The 21,053-nt window shown below is 45.3% G+C and overlaps 1 protein-coding gene across 2 annotated transcripts in view; it reads left to right on the top strand.

Moving 5' to 3' along the window:
- Window positions 1-1,579: 1,579 nt before the first annotated feature.
- Window positions 1,580-21,053, top strand: part of TFAP2D (transcription factor AP-2 delta) — a 77,511-nt gene continuing 58,037 nt past the window's right edge. The window contains exons 1-3 of one of the 2 annotated variants that reach the window (XM_068142893.1): window positions 1,580-1,619; window positions 2,525-3,022; window positions 6,619-6,679. In XM_068142893.1, the coding sequence (XP_067998994.1) occupies window positions 1,581-1,619; window positions 2,525-3,022; window positions 6,619-6,679 (598 nt within the window). In that variant the 5' untranslated portion in view covers window position 1,580. Of the gene's footprint in view, window positions 1,620-2,476; window positions 3,023-6,618; window positions 6,680-21,053 lie in introns of those variants that run through there. The other variant, XM_068142892.1, reaches the window with a different exon arrangement.

Raw genomic sequence — 21,053 nt, 5'->3', positions numbered from 1 at the left:
CATTTGTGGAAGCTAGCCATCAGCCTAGCCACCCCGCCGGGAAATGCCATTTGGGCTGGCATCCTCTCGAAGGGTGTACGACACCCCCCACACCCCGCCCCGAGCCCGCCTGGCAGCGGGCAGCCCCCACCCCGGGCGCTGCCGGTGCGGTGCCCACAGTCACTTCGGGTGCTGGAGAGTCACTACCTGGGGGCAGAGGCAGAGGGACAAGGCGGGGGGGGGGGGGGGGGGGGGGGGGGGGGGGATGGAGGGGGGGGGGGTGCTGAGCAGGCAGAGAGGACTTATTCCCCAAGTGGCAGTTCCTCGGACCCGTGTCACTAAATAAATAAATAACGCCTCCCTTCAGCTTTGCAACCCAGGGCTGCGCAGTCCCCGTGCATTCCCATCACTAAAATATATCGGCACTTCCAAATGTCGACGGGAAAACAGCTATCAGTGGTCTTTACCTCATACGTTCCCTTCCCTAGTTCTCTTTCTCCTGTCTAGCCGGACGTAATTCCGTAGATCTATATGTATTTTATGTAGAATTCCATATAATATGTCACTGCAGTGATACTTTGTGGTTTCACCCTAGTTTTATGCTGGAAAATGCTATTTAAAGAAGCCTGCGAGATAACATATTAGGAAGCTTTAAAAGCAGGTTGTAGTGTGGGGTGGACTTAAATTCGATGTAAATGCAAGAGTAAAAAAATAAAAAATTACAAACCCAAAACAAACCACAGAGTTTTCATTTAGAAAAAAAAAAAAAAAAGAAATACAGTGAAACAGACACACATACAAATGTGCAATCTTAGATGCTGGTCAGTATTTAAAAGCATTATAATCAACAGGAAGGAGCACTTACCTATTGAAAAGGATGGTTTAATAATATAGATTAATATATATTAGCTTTATGTCTTCCCAATAAAATGTACACAAAATACCCCCTTCGATCAGATTAGCTCCCATGTTAGCCTGGGTAAGAAAAAGCATTCTAAAGAGTGGAGGAAAAAATGTATAAAAATGTTGAAAGAACCTACAGTTCCTTATTAGGCGAAGATACAATATTTATTCCTTGTCTCCTGGGATGAAGCTCCTCTATCTATTGTCCTCCCAGTTCTCAGTGCTGATGCTTAATTTTCAAAACTTCTATATTACCAAGGGACCTACGACATCAGCCAAAGAAATACCCAGCAAGTACAAAATCTGATCCAGGGAGCAGCTTTTGTGCAGAGGGAAAATTTTGTTCCTACAGGTTTTTAAGGAGGTGCATGGAAAAGCGAGCAATCTGATCTATGCAGATCCATTGCAAATTCTCTCTGTCTGTAGAGATTTTTTCCTAAAAAAAAAAAAAAAAATATTTGGGGAAATACATGAACTTTGGATTTTTCCTTTTTATTTTTTTTACCTTTTTTTTCTTTTTTTTTTTCTTTTTTTTTTTAAATATTGGAGAGGAGAAATTTTTATCCACTAGGTTTTTATTTGGTTTTTGTTTGGGTTTGGTGTTTTGGGGTGTGTGGGTTTTTTTTTCTTTCTTTCTGTCTTTTTTTTTTTAAGCTTTTTTTTTTTTTTTCCTTCCCCCTCTCCCGGAGAACCAAAAAATGTCAACTACCTTTCCTGGTCTCGTCCACGATGCAGAGGTATTTTGTGTGTGTGAGTGAGCGTGTATGTGTGTGTGTGCGGGTGTGTGGATGTATGTGTGTACATCTGTGTGTGTGGATGTGCCTGTGCGGTTGTTTCCATTTTTTTTTAAATCCATATTGGACCGTTACGTTTAATTATAATCTTGCTATAGAGATAACTTAAAGAAGTATAGAGAGAAAATTCGTTATGACATCTGTCGCCAGAAAGGGCAACTCATTACCACGTTAAAACCGTTGCCAGAACGAAAATCAGAATAATACCCCTAATAATATAATGAAGTGGAGGAAAATCACCAGCAGCTCGCCAGGAATGGGGAGTTCTCACTAAAAAGCAAGACTCCCCTTTTCTTTCGAAACGCGGGGAAAAGGAGGGAGGGGGGAGGAATTTTGGATCTGATTCGTTATTTTTAAAAGAAAGAAAAATAGGGGTTCAAAAAAAAAAAAGAGAGAGGGAGAGAAGGGAAGGAAGAAAGGAAGGCAAGCAGGCGGCAAAGCTTTCTCAATGTGTAACGCTGTAACATAGGGACGGGAGTTGTGTGTATTGTCGTTAGTTTCCTCTGATGACTTTTTTGTGTGTGTCAGCCCCAGATATTACAGCTGTGATCAGGAGGTGAATGGATGGACAGATAGAAAGATAGATAGTTTTTTATTTCAGTGCGTGGATTTCTTTCGCTTGACGGTATTAAGGGCAGGCTAGGCTGTTTATGATTTTTTGAACAGACCTTTATGGCACCAGCCCAAGGTAGGAAAGGATCTTTTGTTGTTGGGGTTGCCGCTCGGAGGTTTAGACCTTTCTGCAGGGGGAGAAGCTATGCAGGACAGCGTGCTCGGCAGAAGCGCACCCGGGGCGTTCAATGACAAACCTCCAGTTTTGGGGTCTTCTTTTCACTTCTTCCTTTCAGATACGTCATGACGGATCAAACAGTTACCGTTTGATGCAGCTTGGATGCCTGGAGTCTGTGGCCAACTCGACCGTCGCCTATTCCTCCTCATCTCCTCTCACTTATTCTACCACGGGCACCGAGTTCGCTTCCCCGTACTTCTCCACTAACCACCAGTACACCCCACTGCACCATCAGTCCTTCCACTACGAGTTCCAACACAGCCACCCGGCAGTCAACCCCGACGCTTACTCCTTGAACTCTCTCCATCACTCCCAGCAATACTACCAGCAGATCCACCATGGGGAACCCACTGATTTTATCAACCTGCACAATGCGCGGGCGCTCAAGTCCTCTTGCTTGGACGAGCAGAGGAGAGAGCTGGGGTGCTTAGATGCTTACCGCCGCCACGACCTGTCTCTTATGAGCCATGGATCCCAATATGGGATGCATCCAGATCAAAGACTCCTGCCAGGACCAAGCCTCGGGCTTGCAGCCTCGGGAGCAGACGATTTGCAGGTAAATAGCATACGATTTCCTTTGGAGGCACCTACTTCTCCCCTCCCCCTGCCCTGGTTCCCCCCTCCCCCTCCCCATTTTTCTCTGCTTAGAACAGCTCATACAAAGGAGGAAAGATTCACCCAAAATCTGATTCACAGCCTGACCCCTCTAGAAGAGTAACAATAAAAATTGGGGCGGGGAGGGGGGGGAACCAAAAAGAAAGAAAGAAAAAAAATGCCAGTAGGTTTTCTTGGCCAAACAACAACAAAACAACCCTAAACTCACGCCCGACCTCCCCGCGTGGGTTGTGCCTCTGTGTTGACTGAGACGGTGGGACTCATCCGGGGAGCTTGGGGTGCGTGTGTGCCTGTGAGAGGTCCGTGTGTTTGTGGACCAGCCCTTGCGAAAGTAGCACAGAAACCAAACCCAGCCCATCTTCTTGGGTTTTGTCCTAAACTTTTCCTTTCTCTCGGCGGAAGGAACCGCTTGAGCAACTTGCACCGACAAGACAGGAAAATGTGTTAACGATGGGGTAGGAAAGGAGAAAAAAAAGCAGGGCAGGCAGACCTTTCGTTGAAGTCCGAAGCATGAGGCAGGAGAGAAACAAACGGGAGAAAACGTTCGTCAAAAATATTCAGTATGACAAATATCCCCCGAAATAGCCTATCTAGGTGTTAATAGGTAGAGATAAAGCTGAATTAATCTGTGTGTCTAATCATCCATCTATTCCCTCCTAACCGGCATCCTGACCCATTAAAACAAACAAACGAACGAAAAAATCTAAATATCAAAACCTCAGCTTTTTCCACTCAGAAATCCTTTCACCTCGGGTAAATCAAGCCGATTGCTTAAACGAAATTTGTTTCGAAAACTGCAAACTATGCCCTCTTGTATCTCACACCCATTTCGGAAAGTCCCCCAAATCAAAAGTAAACCTTCCTTTTCCCGAGGAGCCAGGGGACGAAAAGCTACCCCACCAGCGGGGACTGGCAAACAAGACCGTATTTACTGTACTTACTTTCCCCCCAAATCTCGCTCCCAGTCATAACAAAGCTCACTACGTTGGTCCTTCTAAAAAGACGGAATGGTCAAAAGCTTGGGGGAAAAAAAAAACAAAGTTTGCCAAGCTGAGGAGGTTTATATATTCTTCCTTCAAAAAATCCCCCAAACAAAACAAACCCATAACCGCAGAAATTCACTCTTTCCCTTTTTTTTTCTTTCTGTTTTTTTTTAAGGAGAAAAATAATCCTACGACCCAACAACAAAGATTGTTATCATTTATATCTCCGAGGAGGATGAAACTCTTAACTATTTAAACCTAGCTTTCTCCATTAAAATTCACTATATCATTTTATCTTCTCTGGCCATTTTTTTTAGTGGGGTTGTTGCTTGTTTTGCTTACATTTTCACAAGGATCTCCTTATGTTACCGCCCTCAAAAAAAAAAAAAAATCTGCCATTCACTGCTCAGCCCAACTAAAACCTATTTACTCCTTTTTTATAACCACGTCTGCTGCTGATTTTTTTGTATCTGTACAAATTTTTTTTCTTTGGCAGGCACAAATCCTAGTATTTTTCAAAAGAGGGGATTAGGGACGTTTGCAAGACACCAGACAATGCCTAAATCCCGGGCAAAAAAGCACCATAGTTTATCCAATTTTCGACTTAGTGCCATTCAACTGGTCATTTATGCAATGTCATCCGACCAAACAACATGTTTCCCTTAAAAAAAAAAAAAAAAAAAAAAGAAAAGGAAGGGGGGGTGGGGTGTGTAATGGGTTGGGGCAAGCCTAAACCACCACAGGGGGAAAGGCTGGTTAAACTGCTAGGGGAATAGTCTCTTTCTATTTATTCAAAGAAGAGAAAAACCAAACGTTTTTCATTTGGAAAATATTCATTTTTCGATCAGATTTTTTTATTCGAAATGGAAAGACTTAGGTCTTTGTACCTGTTCCTTTCTTTATTTTTCCCTCCTCCCTCTTTTCCCGAACAGAAGAGGGAGTGTGCTGAGGTATCGAAAAGGCTGAGTGGTGAGAAGTCGAAAATATTCATATTTGTCGTTATGATTTAGATGCTTCGAACAAACTTGGGAGCTTTGTAAATGTCACTTTGGGCTCAGAAGGAAGCGTTTTGGTGGCGAACAGAAACAGGGCTGCTCACAAATACTTTTAACCCAAAATCGTAGTCTAACCAGTCTTGCCCTTTCTCCTTAGTCTTTCTTTTTAAAACGTTCATCAGCATATGCCTCATTTCAAATGCAACAAATGTAAATATACTTTTCCCTGCACAGAATTTTAAGTGAATGTCCAATAGTTTCGAGAGCGGTTCAAGTCAGCCTAACAGATGCAAACAGTCTTGGAGCTGGAGTGGCATCTTTCAGTGCCCTAAAAAGATTTTCCATGGGCAACAAAGAAAACTGTCACACCTTTTCCCATCACCGCTTTAATTTATGCTCAGTCGCCAAGTTTTTTTCATATTGATTTCATAATCACTTTAAGGCAGAACACTTAAAATAAAAAAGAGCCTTGAAAAGGAAGGTCTTACAGGGCCAGCGCCAATATGGTGAAAGTGGGGGAGAGAGCCAGGACTGTAGAGGTTGTTTTGTAAAGTGGGGTTTTTATTATGCACCGACTCTCTCCGCATTTACTTAACTCTTCACGGGCTGTTGAGTAGGTTAACACCCTTAAAGGCCTCTTTCATGTCCAATACCTCGTTTGTTTGTAGAGAAAAATGCGTCTTTAACACATTTCCACTGGGCAAAGATTTAGATTTGGTTTGTTGTGTTGGTTTTGTTTCTGATTTTTTTTTTTACCCTAACATAAGGAAAAACCCAAAGAAAACCCAACCCTTTTATCACTCCAATAACAATATTTATCAAGGAAGGTGAAGATCCCCAAATAATCAGCCTTGTAACAGGAGAATAATGAAGTGAGATCTATTCGGATGTGCACCAAAAGCCCTAGACAGGTTTTTGGATGGTTCTTCACCCCAGGCTCACACATGGGTGCCTATGTGTGTGCGCGCACAGATGCATATTCATCCCCACCTATGTGAGGACACACGCATTGTTACCATACCCTTACGGCTCTGTGTATCCGGCAAAGCCCAATAGCTCTCGCTTGCTGTTTGCGCTCTTTGTCTACTTCTGTGTACACTTCGTAAATCGGTGTAGACTCCTCAGGAAACACATATATGAATTTAACTGTCTGTGTATATATATAAACATAAGCTAAACATACGAAAATACTATGTGAAAGTGCATTTTTTTTCCCCTTTTTACGCGCAAATGTAGAGTGCGAACACACTTCACTTAAGAGTACTTCTTTTATCTCTCGATCCTGCCACCTAACTGCCGATCTAACCCCCCAGTTCAGGATAAACTCGAATTTAAATAGCAATTAAAGTGATAATTACACTTCATTTCATGGGGTAAGGGCAGACTGCGCGGTCGCGAGCTGATTTGGCCAAAGCACTGGAGTTCGATGACAGTAATTGTGGTTTTGCCTGTTCACTTTAACTATTATTTCCGTGTGACAAAGAAAAAGCTGTGTGATCTCTCTGGATTTCTGTATCTGATTTCTTTCTTTCCTTTTATTTCCCTCCTCGTTACTTAAGAGCTCAGTGGAGGCCCAGTGTGGACTTGTACTGAACGGGCAAGGAGGTGTGATAAGAAGAGGTAAGAGGTTACAAATCCTTGGGTCTATCAGTTTATTTAAGACATAAACTCTTCTCCACTTCACTCTTTCCCTCCCCTGCTGTTTAGCGTAGTTTGAGTTTACTGTCAAAACAGTGATAATTTGACATTAGACAGAAGTAGGTGCAAACTAGCTTAGAGCTCTTCACATTTCACAGTCCATTTGCACTTTACAAATGATCTGTTCCTCGGTAGCTCTCGGATAATTCTGCTGAATCCAGAGCTTTCTTGAGTGATTTTATCATTCCCCGTTTAACCGAACTGATCCCTGGTAGTTTGTGAAACGTGTTCCCTGGCTGTTAAATCGGCAGTTTGATCTCGTGTGGGGAAAAGGAAAGAGGGGTTTTGGAAATGTGGTTTCAGTAGCGCTACAGACCAGTGTGGAACTCACTTTTGAGTGTCACTTCATTTGATAACCATCTGTCAATGTAAATGCCTAACGTCAAAGTTAGAGGAAAGGTTTGGAACTCTTATTGCATATGCATTTCTTCAACATTTGCCAACTCTGAGTGTTCTGGGGAGTTCGTTATTACCGTCATTTCCCCTGCAGAGAACCAAAAGTTGCTGAAAGACTTAATGTAGGAGCACAATTCTTAAAAGTTTAACCCCCTTCCCGGTATAAAACGAATAATGCAGCCGGAGAGAGGACATTTAGAGACTCAACCTCCTGGAATGAGCACTTCTTGTCCCGTTATTGCCTTTATTTATTCATTATATCCACCGTGAAAAACACATAATCAGGAGGTTGTTTAGGCCATGTGGCAGAGAGCTTATTTTAGCCACTACCGAGACTACCCGACTGCAATGAGTAGAGTCAGGGAGTAGTACTACTCTCTGCGGTTATATCCACACAAGTGGAGGTTATGTGGTGTTCTCTCTCCACACCAACTCAGACCAGGCTTTGTTCGGGTGTTCCGCAGGGCAGCCGGAGACGAAACCGGGGCTGAGGGCCTGGGGCAGGGCCCGGAACCCGAAGGCGGGGCTGGGGGCCGGGGGCCGGGCGCCGGGCCCGGAGCCGAAGCTGGGGCTAAGGAACAGAGGCCGGACCTGTGGCCGGTGCACGGTGGAGCAGGGCCAGGCAGCGGCGGCGCGGTGGTGCTGAAGGGACAGCTCCGCTTGACCTCCCCTCTCCGCTCCGCCCCTCCCTTCCTCCCTGCAGCGGGCGGCCCCGGCCCCTCCCTGGGCACCGCTGGCGGGATGCTGTGGGGAGGGCTGGCAGTTCGCCGGGCCTGTAGACTCCTGCCCAAGTCGTGCTGTCGGTGCCTGGCTAGGTCCTCGTCTCTCGGATTTCAGAGGATTCTAATTATCCCTGGGAAGAGGGGTAATTCTTTCGGGTTTGATCCGGGAGCTGACCTCCGAGAAGCAGAGATCATTAGCTGCAACAGAGAAAGACAGAGTTCTCATCAGCTGGGGTCTGTGTCTGTAGCGTTCGACTGTGGTTCTCATTTCCCAGTTGAAGGGCGGCTCAAATCTCAGCTCAGCTCAACTCTAGTTTATTCAGCTCTCCAGCCCCTGTTAAGGAGATTCCAATTACCTGCACAGACGATTGTAACCAAGTCTCTCTCTTCCTCCCTCTCTCGCTCCTTTCTTTTTTAAAGCGATCAAATTATTCAAGGATTTAAAGATGGATAGTAAAGGCAGTCCAGCATGAAAACGCAAGGTTTTCTCTACCCTGATCTAAGTGCTGAGCTACTGCTGCACTGCTCTATGTCTCTTGGCATATTCAGGGGAAATATCAAAGGCGAGCATATAAGTTTCAAATGTATATTAAAAATACATAATAAATATTTTGTCCGACTTCACAAAAAGCGATAGGTGTTAGCAGTAATCAAAACATCCTGCACCTAAGCGTTATACAGTATCCCATATAAATAAATCACACTTCTTTTCTAGTAATACATCAATAAGAATATATTAACTAGAGAACGGCTTCCCTAATATTTTAAACATCGCATGTCAGGTTTCTTTTTTTTTTTTTTTTGGCATTAATATATACATTCTTCAGTAGTTTATATGCATTAACAGGAAAGGGGGAAGGAAGGAAGGAAGGAAGGAAGGAAGGAAGGAAGGAAGGAAGGAAGGAAGGAAGGAAGGAAGGAAGGAAGGAAGGAAGGAAGGAAGGAAGGAAGGAAGGAAGGAAGGAAGGAAGGAAGGAAGGAAGGAAGGAAGGAAGGAAGGAAGGAAGGAAGGAAGGAAATTAAGAAAGAAAGAACAGAATAAAAGAAAAGGAAAAGTTCCCATATACTTTCCCAGAAGAAGACCTCATCCTGCACAAAATAACCCCCCAAAAACCAAAACCAAAACCACACAAACCCAAAACCAAACAAAAAATCACCACCAACAACCAAAAAAGCAGCCTATAAAAAAGTGCCATGGTTTGCAGTCTTGGTATTAATACTGAGAGGAATGACAAACATTACAAGCATGGCTCTTCCCTACTTCCATCTCTGTCTGCCATTGCACATATCAGCTGCCTTCTGGATTGTTTAGTGCAATGATTTCGTGTTTGCTTTTAATGAGGCTCGGAAAGTAAAAGATTTTTGCAAGGCTTAGGTGCTGGCGAGCTAATTACTAGCTAGAGAAAATATTTGCCACCGATTCCAGGGCAGAGATCCCCATGCTATCACTTTCAGTTAATGGTGTGCAGGATTTAGCCCGGAGCTTCCCTGCTCTAATAATCAGAACCAATAATCTTTACTTTTCCTACTGCTCGTGTATCGATAGCTTCTCTAGCCTCAGGCAGCGGCTTTGATATGTTAATATTTCTGAGTACCAAATTCTGCAGAGATCATATTAATGTTGTACATACAGAGTGGAGCTTTGCCTTAAAGTTGAACATTCAGATCGCTCGTTTCAAAAGAAATCACTTGAAGAAATGAAGATTCTATTTACAGGAGTTGTCTGTGTTTTTTAATCATTAAAAAAATCCCTCACCTCTTATACTTTCCTATTAATCGTCCCAGTCTTTTATTACACACCATTCCCTTTTAATTCCTCTCTAGGTTGTCGTTTTAAAAGCAGAATAATCTGATTCCTGTTTGATTCCTCTCTCTTTTTCTTTTTTTTTTTTTTTTTTTTTTAATGTAAGCTTCTTTATAAAAATGCCCTCCAAGCCCCCTTTCCACACCCATCTCTTCCCCATCCCTCGGACATGTAGAGTATGCAGGCTTAGTGTCCTCACCTCCATATATTTAGATTAAAAAAACAACACGGTGACATTTGGCCTGCATCGTTTTATGAAATTGAGATGGCAAACTCCAAAAAAAGCTCTTGTTTCGCTTTGTGATCATCTATCGTTCCTGCCCCAGGCTAATTTCAGAAGCTTAAATACTGCTATTGCCTCTGGGCCATGAAGAGAGAAGGGCCAACCTATCGGCAATAGCTCTTTTTCGATTGCCCTTGGCAACATAAAATACAAACTACTTTGAATCAAAACATTTTTGGGGAATTAATCTGATCTGAACTCTGCACGTTTTAAGAGATCTTGAGTTTGTCAAATCGCTTAGAGGTGACTGACATCCGAATGCATTAGTGCCTAGCTAGGAACAACCCTCAGATCTTATTTGATTAGGAAAAAGAAAAAAAAAAAAAAAAAGAAAAGGAAGAAAAAGAATAAGAACATTAGAAAGAAAGGAACACCCTCTTAATAGCTCAAGCATCAGTCACCCTAAAGTCTATCAATAAAATAGGGGCAAAGACTCTCCCCTTTCTAGCCTCTACCTTTTATGTGCTTAGTCGTGATATCGTCTTTCCTTTGAAAGGCACTCGTTGATTCTTGATCCTCTCCTCCATTCTAATTTTTGACACTCAAAACTGCCGCCTAATGACTCACTTATTAAGGAAAAGACCTTCGGCAAAAGGTTGGAGGAAGCGAGTGGTGGCAAGGACTGAGGGCTTCTCTCCCCAGGAGAATATTCTCCCTTGTTATTTTGTGTACAATTGAAGAAGGGAAAAAGGGTGCTGGCGTGTTACCCCCTCCTCTTCGTCTCATCCAGGCATCCTGGGATGATGCAGGAATGATCTAATGGAAGATGCCCCTGCTTCCTGCAGGGGGGTTGGACTAGATGACCTTTGGAGGTCCCTTCCAACCCAAATCATTCTATGATTCTATGAATGGGCAGAGAGGAAATCCCTCTCCACCTTGTTCTCCCCTGTTCTGGCAAATTGCCTGAGTTACCTGATCATCTCCCAACCCCTGGCTTAAGTCCTCCCATCACCCAAAGCCCAGCTGCGTCCCGCCTCAGGGGCAGGCAAAGCCGGGCAGGGCAGATTTCCCTGCCCGCTTGGCAGCTCCGGGCGATGAAGATGATCCTGGACAGGGCTGAACCGTCTCCCCGTGCCCAGCCTGGAACCCACTGAGGGCAAGGCAGATCCCTTCCTTGTCTTCTCTTTGTTGTCCTCTTCCTTCCCTTTTCCTGGCTCTTCTGAACCTTACAAGAGCCTCGGGACTCTTCTAATAGCCCATCATTGTGTTCAGATCTTAATGCACTGTCATTAGCACTATTGTATTTTTCACCGCTTTTCTATTCCAAGGGCCAATTTAAATCGCATTAAAATCCTAAATAGCTGGCTTAATTAGTGGCTCTTGCGGCTCCATCTGAGATAATCTCTAACCGACTAAAACCAAACCAGTCGGCGACTTTCAGCTCCCCGGAAGTTTCAGGCTCGGGAACGGGACGGGGCGGGATTTAGCAGTGGGTTGGCTATGTCCGGATGCCGAGCCCTTCGCGGGGCCGGGAAGGGAGTGCAGTCGGTTCCCCGTGTTCCTTGTACCCGCAAGACCTTTGGCAGAGGTTTGGGTAAGAGATGTGAGGTTGCAGTTCGGTGCTTTGTTTGTTTGAGGTTTTGTTTTGTTTTCGGGGAGTGTATTTGTTTGTTTGTTTTCCCTACTGATCTGCAAAGGGGGATTTTCTGGCTGTCTATGGAGGGGCAATGAAAAGCCCCTCAGTAGGAATCCACCTGCTTTGGGGATCTGTGCTAGTCTCCTCTCCTGATGGGACAGAGGTGATGCATCCTATGTTTTCTCTCTTCCTTTGCTCCGTTCTGAGCTGTGGGCTGTCGTGATCCACAGTATCTCAGTGGAGTCACACACACACGAGATGTGCAATATGCAGTCCAGTCCATGGCATGCTGCAAACTCAGGCACACACTCAGGCAAGAGTACAGAAGTACAACACAAATGGACACACAAGACTCATAAACTGTCTGTTACCCCCAGCATCAACATCATTCACTCTGCCTCATGCAGAGCCCACTCTTCAGACACCACAGGCAGAGCCTCAAACACCACACCCTCACAAACCCTTCCCACATTCTCTCACACACAACCGACACTGTACACAACCTGCCCAAGCCTTCATCCTCCTGCAGCCTTACAGTAACCAGCACAGGTTCATGCACATTGTTCAACAACGGACAGTGATTTCTCCAACTGCTGCCACAGAGAGGGTCCAGAGAGATATGGAAAAGTGATGATGAGTTCTTATGACTTGTGGATAGGAAAGAGAAGTGAAGTAGATCTCTTTTATGTTTGGCTTTGGTTTGTATCCTATCCTTCACCACAGGAGCTGTAAGACTTCTCCTAGATTGGTGCTGACACATATTGCTGGTGTAAGGTTGGTCCTGGGTACCTGAGATTTAACATCACCTTTCACGGTGATACAAATTCTATAGTTAAGTTCCTGTAACAATTTTCCCTACTTTATCATTCTGTTTTCCATCATAATACCTTGCTTCTCCTATTATATATATTTTTTTATTTATAATTTTTAGCATTGTAGTTTATTAGTTTTTAGCATTGTACAAACTTAAAACTCATAGCAGTCTTAATAGCCTTAAAACCTGTGTGTAGCTAAGAGGCTGGTTTTAAAAACTGCTGACAATTCCAGCAGTTCTACTGAATCTAATGATTATTTTTTAAGGCAGAACAAAATGTTTTCTGCATGCTGACATGTCCTTTCCATAGCATCAGTGTTATAGTGATGTACAGAAGTGTTTCTGTGCATGGAAGGAGCTGCTTTACCAGTCATTAGTTACATGATGCAAAGTTTGTTCATTTAAGGGAAACTAAAAGAATAAGTGGGGGGAGAAGGGGAATGAGCTCTGTACATACTATTTTTTCTGACAAATGTAGGTGAGTTTTAGAATTACATCTGTTTAGTTCCTGAGATTCATGAGTGGGTGATGAGAGGATAATTTGTAGAACATTTTAAATTGCTTATAGACCTTTGGGAATTGAACATGGGATTAAATAGTACTGATAAACACTATACAGTTAGCTGCTTACTTAGGTTTGTGTGGTGGGTTGGAAGGGGTAAGGCTGAGAAGCCTCCTCCCTTCCCCCTTGTAAGGTAAAAGGGAAAAAAAATTGAAGGGAAAGGAAAAAAGAAAACCTCACAAGCTGAATTAGCAAAGCAGTGGAGCTATATTTACAAAGCGATGTAGGGTTTGCAGGGGATTATTTACAAATTTACAATATCTACAATATATACAAAGATATACAACAGAGTAACACAGAAATGAGAGTAATCCCTCTCGGCAGAGAGGGGTCCCCCACCTCCGCTCTCCCCTCTCTCCCCCCCTTTCCCCAGAATGGGATAGAAAGAGAAAGGAAAGAGAGGAAAAAAAAGTTAGAAGCAGTTCGTGTTAATTGGAAAGGAGTTAATATACAGGCCTGGTATCTTATCGGCCTCAAGGCCGAAGCCTTGGCAGAAAGCCCAGGACAGAAAGCTGTTGTCTGAAGAAGAGGCGGAAGCAAGACTGAAGATAAGGTGCTGGAGAAACTCAGTATAGTCCCAGCTCATAAAGTGCTTCCTCCCACTCGTCCAATGAAATTAGTTTAGACTATTCCTTCCGTTTACCAACTTCCGTCCACCATATTCCCTTTCTTAAGGGGGCAACGTCAACCGGCCACAGTCCACCCCTTCTAAACAATTTCATTGGCTGCTCATAGTCCATTCCGGCTATGCTCAGATGTAGATGATTCAAAAGTCCAAGAAAATCAGAAAATGAGAAAAATGGAAAACAGTTCATTTCTTCACTGATGAAGCGAAGAAAAGGGAAACAGGGATTCTCAGGGTCTCTTAGTTGACTCAGGGCTCTCAGGGATCTCAGGGTTCGTGCACCGTAGATTCCTTGTGTGGTGAAGAGGTTATTAAATTTATGAATATGAAATATGAATTATGAAAAATATTATTTTATTAATTATCAAACTATTAATAACCGATGAATCACCAACTTATATACATGTTCTAGTGCACGTTCGTGAAATACATTCCACAACTGGCTTAGTGTTATGATTATAACGTAATTGAACTATCTATAAACCCTTTCTATATTTATATAACGAAGGGTGCAGTTCCGCCGCTTGGCCACTAGATGGAGACTCGGCGGGACGCGGGCGGCTTCTGGCTATACACAGCAATATTACAATCTTTCTATGCGTCAGCGCTTACTCTGCTAGACGCGGATACTTTGAACTGAGTGCTAGTGGGTGGAAAGCACGTGGACAATATTCAATTCCCTTCAGACAACAGGGATCGGTCCTGGACAGGGTCGATCCGTGGGGTCGGCCCTCTAAAGTCGGCTCGCACGGCAGGGCGGGACGACGGTGGCCGGTAGGTGGGCTCGAACGACGGAAGCAGGCGAAGCTACGGGGGTCGGCCCAACCACGGCGGTTCTCGGGGCTGATGCAAACAGCCTCAGGGGGAGAATGCGGCTGCGTTAGGCGGCGGATTCTCTTTAATGAGGTTAAAGGAGCAACAGGACTCTCGTAGTGGTCCCGGGTCCGGTGCAATACACGCACGAACAATGCTCTGGTTTTCCCTGGAATTCACAGGGCTTAGAGCGGCACTCGGCGGCTCTGAGAGAGCGGCACTCGGTATTGATCAAGTCCCTTCTCCCCGGCAACTGGGCAGATCTTACCCGCGGGGGCTGGTCCAGTCCTCCGGTGGCACGATGGGCTCTTCCGATCGGCACGACTGGTTGTAGCAATGCTGAGCTCCTCAGGCTCAGCGAAGGTCCTCCCTCTGGGCTTCTTCAACAATGCAGAGGCTTCCAGTATGCGTGCATGTATAACAGAAGCTAACAACAGTAAGCTCAATGGCAAAGGCTGCAGCTCGAGAGTTACTCTCTCGAGCAAGCACAGAGACAAAGTAAATGAGGGGGCAACGTGTTCACCATCTGGGTGATACTTATAGATTCCTCGAGGCTGGGCTTGACCAATGGGCATTCTCATAAGCAACTGGCTTCAGCCTATAGAAAGCGTGAAGCTAGAATTATGCCCATACTTGGTGTAAGCACAAGCGCTGCATGCGCTGGGTGCGTGCAAGCCTGGCTAATGCCTTGGCTTTTGTCTCCCTCCTAGAGGGAGGGGGAACTTGCCCACATGCTGGGACAAGATTCAGTATTGGGGCATAATGTGCCTTCACCACATTACCACCCCCTTGCCCATGGGCATGTATAAGCCTCGAGTATGGATTACCCTTAACAAGGTTTATCCCATATAGGTTAAACTATATCATACCTGTTTGGTAGAATACATTTTCAAATATAGTGACTTACAATACCTTAGCACTATATGAACAGTATACAAACTTTAAACTGTACTCTTAACAGAGCGTGCTGCCTTAGCAGTGTGGAACAACTGTTTGCTCCGAAACCAGTATTGGTACTCTCAATTATCTCCCACCACCCCCTTGACTGAGTGATGGGGTTTGATTCCCATATGACACTGGAGCTATCAAAGTGTCTATGGAGTTTGTCAATTTCCCACCCCCTTGATAGGATGGGCTCTGTCAACATGACAGGACTTCCTCAGTATTGAAATGAGGAATAATCTATTTCCACTGCTTCTTTTATCAATTTAGTGAGTACCGTTTTTGCTACTTTCTTTCTCATCCTTGGTTCCAAGCCAAATACAACTTCCTCGGGACATTCCATTTTGAGGAGTACCCAACACCATGGATCTAGTGAGTCAGGTGAATCTCGTGAATTAGAGTATTCCCTGTCACTCTGCATGTTTTCTTTCCCTCTACTGGGGTTGCAGGAACCTCGTGAGTGTTGTTTTCCAGTGCAGTATTTATGTCTGCCTGGGTTGGTGGAAGAGGATGCTTGAGAGCGTTGTTCTTCCCTTCTCTGGCCATGCAGTATCGCTCTATGGCTGGCAGTATATACCTTTTGCCGGTGTCCCTCCTTGCTGGGTCTGTGGTCCCTTCTGGAACTCTCCCTTTCGGAGGTCATTTCCTGGAGCTTAGCTTTCAGGATGCTGCGGGGTTCAGCCTTATTGGCTTCTACAGCAACTTCGCTCTTCCACAGTTTGCGGTGATGCTGTGGGCTAGACTCACATCCAGAATCTGAGTCTGATGTGGTGCTCCGTGTGTCTCTGGGATCGCAGTAAGCTCTCTTGCTGGGATGCTGTGCAAGCTGTTGTCGACTCAGCTTGGCTACCTTATTGCAGGAGCTTCTGTTTCCCTGGTTATCCCTTGGTCTGCCATGCTGTGGGAAACTCGGTCCGCTGCTGGCTTTGGAGTCATCTAGTGATGCTAAGTTGAATCTCACCTTCTTCTTGGGGATTCGTTGCTGATTGAAGCTGGTGGCTTCATTGTCATCATCCGGTGATGTGGGGCCTGGCTTGGCTTGCTGCACCGGTGCTGTAGCTGCTGACCTGTCTGGTGTGGGTGAGCTAACATTGCTCATGTGCTGATGCTGAGCAGTTGCTGAATCAAAATCAGCTAGCTTCTGCCTGTCAGCTGGAACAGACAGAATAGGAGAGCCTGGCTCTCGTGGGTCATGTGCCCTGGCTACTTCATAGGTAGCATGTGATTGCCATTGAGACTTGAAAACAGACATGGTCTCTTTTATGTGCAGCTCAAATAAATCATGAAGTCTCTGGCTTTGCGCCTCTGACCTTGCCAGTTCCCTTTCCAATTGGGAAACCTTTTTGTCAAAGAATTTAATTTCCTCCTGCATCTGTATAATACAAGATGCCATCAGGACAGCGTGTTCGCTGCTGGGTTCGCTTAGCTTTGCGAAAATGCCATCTATATTTTTACAATTTAATTTTGCCCATTCCAAGTCTGGGGCTGTAATTTTGTATCCCAAGTTATGGAAATATTTCACAGCTGTGCACCCTGCTCGCTGCGCCATATTGTGGTGAAGAGGTTATTAAATTTATGAATATGAAATATGAATTATGAAAAATATTATTTTATTAATTATCAAACTATTAATAACCGATGAATCACCAACTTATATACATGTTCTAGTGCACGTTCGTGAAATACATTCCACAACTGGCTTAGTGTTATGATTATAACGTAATTGAACTATCTATAAACCCTTTCTATATTTATATAACGAAGGGTGCAGTTCCGCCGCTTGGCCACTAGATGGAGACTCGGCGGGACGCGGGCGGCTTCTGGCTATACACAGCAATATTACAATCTTTCTATGCGTCAGCGCTTACTCTGCTAGACGCGGATACTTTGAACTGAGTGCTAGTGGGTGGAAAGCACGTGGACAATATTCAATTCCCTTCAGACAACAGGGATCGGTCCTGGACAGGGTCGATCCGTGGGGTCGGCCCTCTAAAGTCGGCTCGCACGGCAGGGCGGGACGACGGTGGCCGGTAGGTGGGCTCGAACGACGGAAGCAGGCGAAGCTACGGGGGTCGGCCCAACCACGGCGGTTCTCGGGACTGATGCAAACAGCCTCAGGGGGAGAATGCGGCTGCGTTAGGCGGCGGATTCTCTTTAATGAGGTTAAAGGAGCAACAGGACTCTCGTAGTGGTCCCGGGTCCGGTGCAATACACGCACGAACAATGCTCTGGTTTTCCCTGGAATTCACAGGGCTTAGAGCGGCACTCGGCGGCTCTGAGAGAGCGGCACTCGGTATTGATCAAGTCCCTTCTCCCCGGCAACTGGGCAGATCTTACCCGCGGGGGTTGGTCCAGTCCTCCGGTGGCACGATGGGCTCTTCCGATCGGCACGACTGGTTGTAGCAATGCTGAGCTCCTCAGGCTCAGCGAAGGTCCTCCCTCTGGGCTTCTTCAACAATGCAGAGGCTTCCAGTATGCGTGCATGTATAACAGAAGCTAACAACAGTAAGCTCAATGGCAAAGGCTGCAGCTCGAGAGTTACTCTCTCGAGCAAGCACAGAGACAAAGTAAATGAGGGGGCAACGTGTTCACCAGCTGGGTGATACTTATAGATTCCTCGAGGCTGGGCTTGACCAATGGGCATTCTCATAAGCAACTGGCTTCAGCCTATAGAAAGCGTGAAGCTAGAATTATGCCCATACTTGGTGTAAGCACAAGCGCTGCATGCGCTGGGTGCGTGCAAGCCTGGCTAATGCCTTGGCTTTTGTCTCCCTCCTAGAGGGAGGGGGAACTTGCCCACATGCTGGGACAAGATTCAGTATTGGGGCATAATGTGCCTTCACCACACCTTGTTGATTCTTCCTCTGGACGCGATGTAGCTGTACAGCAGTTCAAAATTAACCTCTTTCAGCTAAAGTTAAATTTCTTTGTGGAATACACTGAATTTCACCATTCTCTTGCATTACCCAATAAGTGTGACCCGGACCTTCAGCTGAAACCACCCCTCGGACAGGTTTAGCCTCTCCTGAGGGTGAAAATACCCAAACAGTTTTACCTAACAGGTTCTTTTCTCTAACAACAGGAACTCTATCACCCTCTACTTTCTGTAGCAAATCTGAATGTGCAGGTCCAGCTCGGTTCACTGAACCTCTACTATTTACCAGCCAGGTTGCTTGTGCTAAATGTTTTTCCCAGTTTTTCAAAGATCCACCCCCCATGGCTTTGAGAGTGGTCTTCAACAAACCATTGTAGCGTTCAATCTTCCCTGAAGCTGGTGCATAGTAGGGAATGTGGAATATCCACTCAATACCGTGCTCTTTTGCCCAGCTCTTTACAAGGTTGTTCTTGAAATGAGTTCCGTTGTCTGACTCAATCCTCTCTGGAGTTCCGTGTCTCCACAGGATTTGTTTCTCCAGACCGAGAATGGTGTTGCGTGCAGTTGCATGTGGAACTGGATAAGTTTCCAACCATCCAGTGTTTGCCTCTACCATAGTAAGCACGTATTGCTTACCAGAACGAGAACGTGGTAGAGTGATGTAGTCAATCTGCCAAGCTTCACCATACTTGTACTTGGACCATCTGTCACCATACCACAAGGGCTTAAGTCGTTTTGCCTGCTTAATAGCAGCACAAATGTCACAGTCATGGATGACTTGCGTGATAGCATCCATGGAAATGTCTATGGATCTGTCACGAGCCCATTGGTATGTTGCATCTCTGCCTTGATGTCCTGACGAATCATGAGCCCACCGAGCTAAGAATATCTCACCTCGGTGTTTCCAATCGAGATCAAGATTAGAGTCCATGTCTACTTGAGAAACTCTTGCAGCTAGATCTGCCTGATGGTTGTGTTGCTGTTCCTCAGTAGCTTTGCTCTTAGGAATGTGAGCATCGATGTGTCTCACTTTCACTGGAATTCTCTCGATTCGATCAGCAATGTCCTGCCACAGGTTGGCTGCCCAAATGGGTTTTCCTTTCCTCTGCCAACCACTCTTCTTCCAGTTCTTTAGCCAACCCCATAGAGCATTGGCTACCATCCATGAGTCGGTGTAGAGATAAAGCTTTGGCCATCTCTCACGTTCAGCTACGTCGAGAGCTAGCTGGACAGCTTTTACCTCTGCGAATTGACTGGATTCTCCTTCTCCATCTTTCGCCTCTGCAACTCGGCGTGTTGGACTCCACACTGCAGACTTCCACCTTCGCTTGTTTCCAACAAGACGACAGGAACCGTCTGTGAACAAAGCATATTTCTTTTCATCATCAGAAAGGTCATTGTAAGGAGGAGCTTCCTCAGCACGAGTTACTTTCTCCTCTGGAGGTTTGGCACAGTTGGTACCTTCAGGCCAACTTGAGATCACCTCCACTAGACCAGGTCTTTCAAGATTTCCCATTCGAGCTCTCTGTGTTATCAGAGCCATCCACTTAGACCAGGTTGAGTCTGTGGCATGATGTGGTGTGGATCCTTTGCCTTTGAACATCCAATTCAAAACTGGTAATCTGGGAGCTAAGAGAAGTTGTGATTCAGTTCCAATCACTTCAGAAGATGCTTTTACTCCTTCATAGGCAGCTAAGATTTCTTTCTCTGTTGGAGTATAATTAGCCTCTGAACCTCTGTATCCTCGACTCCAGAAACCAAGAGGTCGTCCACGTGTCTCACCTGGAGCTTTTTGCCACAAGCACCACGTTGGACCATTGTCACTTGCAGCCGTGTACAAAATGTTCTTAATGTCTGGACCATCTCGGACAGGTCCCAGACCCATTGCTTGAATTACTTCTTGCTTTATCTGGTCAAAGGCTGCTTGTTGTTCAGGTCCCCAGTGGAAATGGTTTCTCTTTCGAGTTACATCATACAGAGGTTTCACAATCTGACTGTATCCAGGAATGTGCAGTCTCCAGAATCCCACTATCCCCAAGAAACGTAGGGTCTCGTGCTTGTTTGTGGGACTTGCCATGGTAGAGACTCTATTTACCACATCCACTGGAATGTGTCGGCGTCCATCTTGCCACCGCACTCCCAGAAACTGAATCTCTGTGGTAGGTCCTTTCACCTTGTCTCGTTTGATGGCAAAACCTGCATTCAGAAGAATGTCAATGATTTTGTTACCTTTCTCAAAGACTTCCTCAGCTGTTTTGCCCCAGACGATGATATCATCGATGAACTGGATGTGTTCTGGAGCACCGCCTTTCTCCAGAGCATCGTGGATCACTGCATGACAGATGCTTGAGCTGTGGATCCAGCCCATTGGCAGCCTGTTGAAAGTGTACTGGATTCCTCTCCAGGTGAAAGCAAACTGAGGCCTGCATTCCTCTGCTATGGGAATAGAGAAAAATGCATTAGCAATGTCTATGGTAGCATACCATTTGGCCTCTTTGGATTCCAGCTCATACTGTAGTTCCATCATGTCTGGTACTGCTGCACTCATAGGTGGTGTTACTTCATTCAGGGCTCGGTAGTCTACTGTCAGACGCCAGTCTCCATTCTGCTTCCGGACAGGCCACACTGGACTGTTGAAAGGTGAATGAGTTTTGCTGACGACTTTCTGACTTTCCAACTGACGAATCAGATTCTGAATGGGCAACAAAGAGTCACGGTTGGTTCTGTATTGTCTGTGGTGCACAGTCTGAGAAGCAACCGGCAATTTAATGTCCTGTATCTTATGTTGTCCCACAACTGCAGATTCATCAGAAAGTTCAGGTCTAGCAGACAGCTTCAATTTTTGTCCATCAATTTCTACTGAAGCTACTCCAAAAGCCCATTT

The sequence above is a fragment of the Melanerpes formicivorus genome, unplaced genomic scaffold, assembly GCF_026170545.1.
Source record: "Melanerpes formicivorus ecotype bairdi unplaced genomic scaffold, bMelFor1.0.p_v2 SCAF_9, whole genome shotgun sequence".
In the NCBI taxonomy this organism is placed as follows: domain Eukaryota; kingdom Metazoa; phylum Chordata; class Aves; order Piciformes; family Picidae; genus Melanerpes; species Melanerpes formicivorus.
The sequence above is the reverse complement of the archived record's forward strand: the minus strand, read 5'-3'. Positions and strand labels throughout refer to the sequence as shown.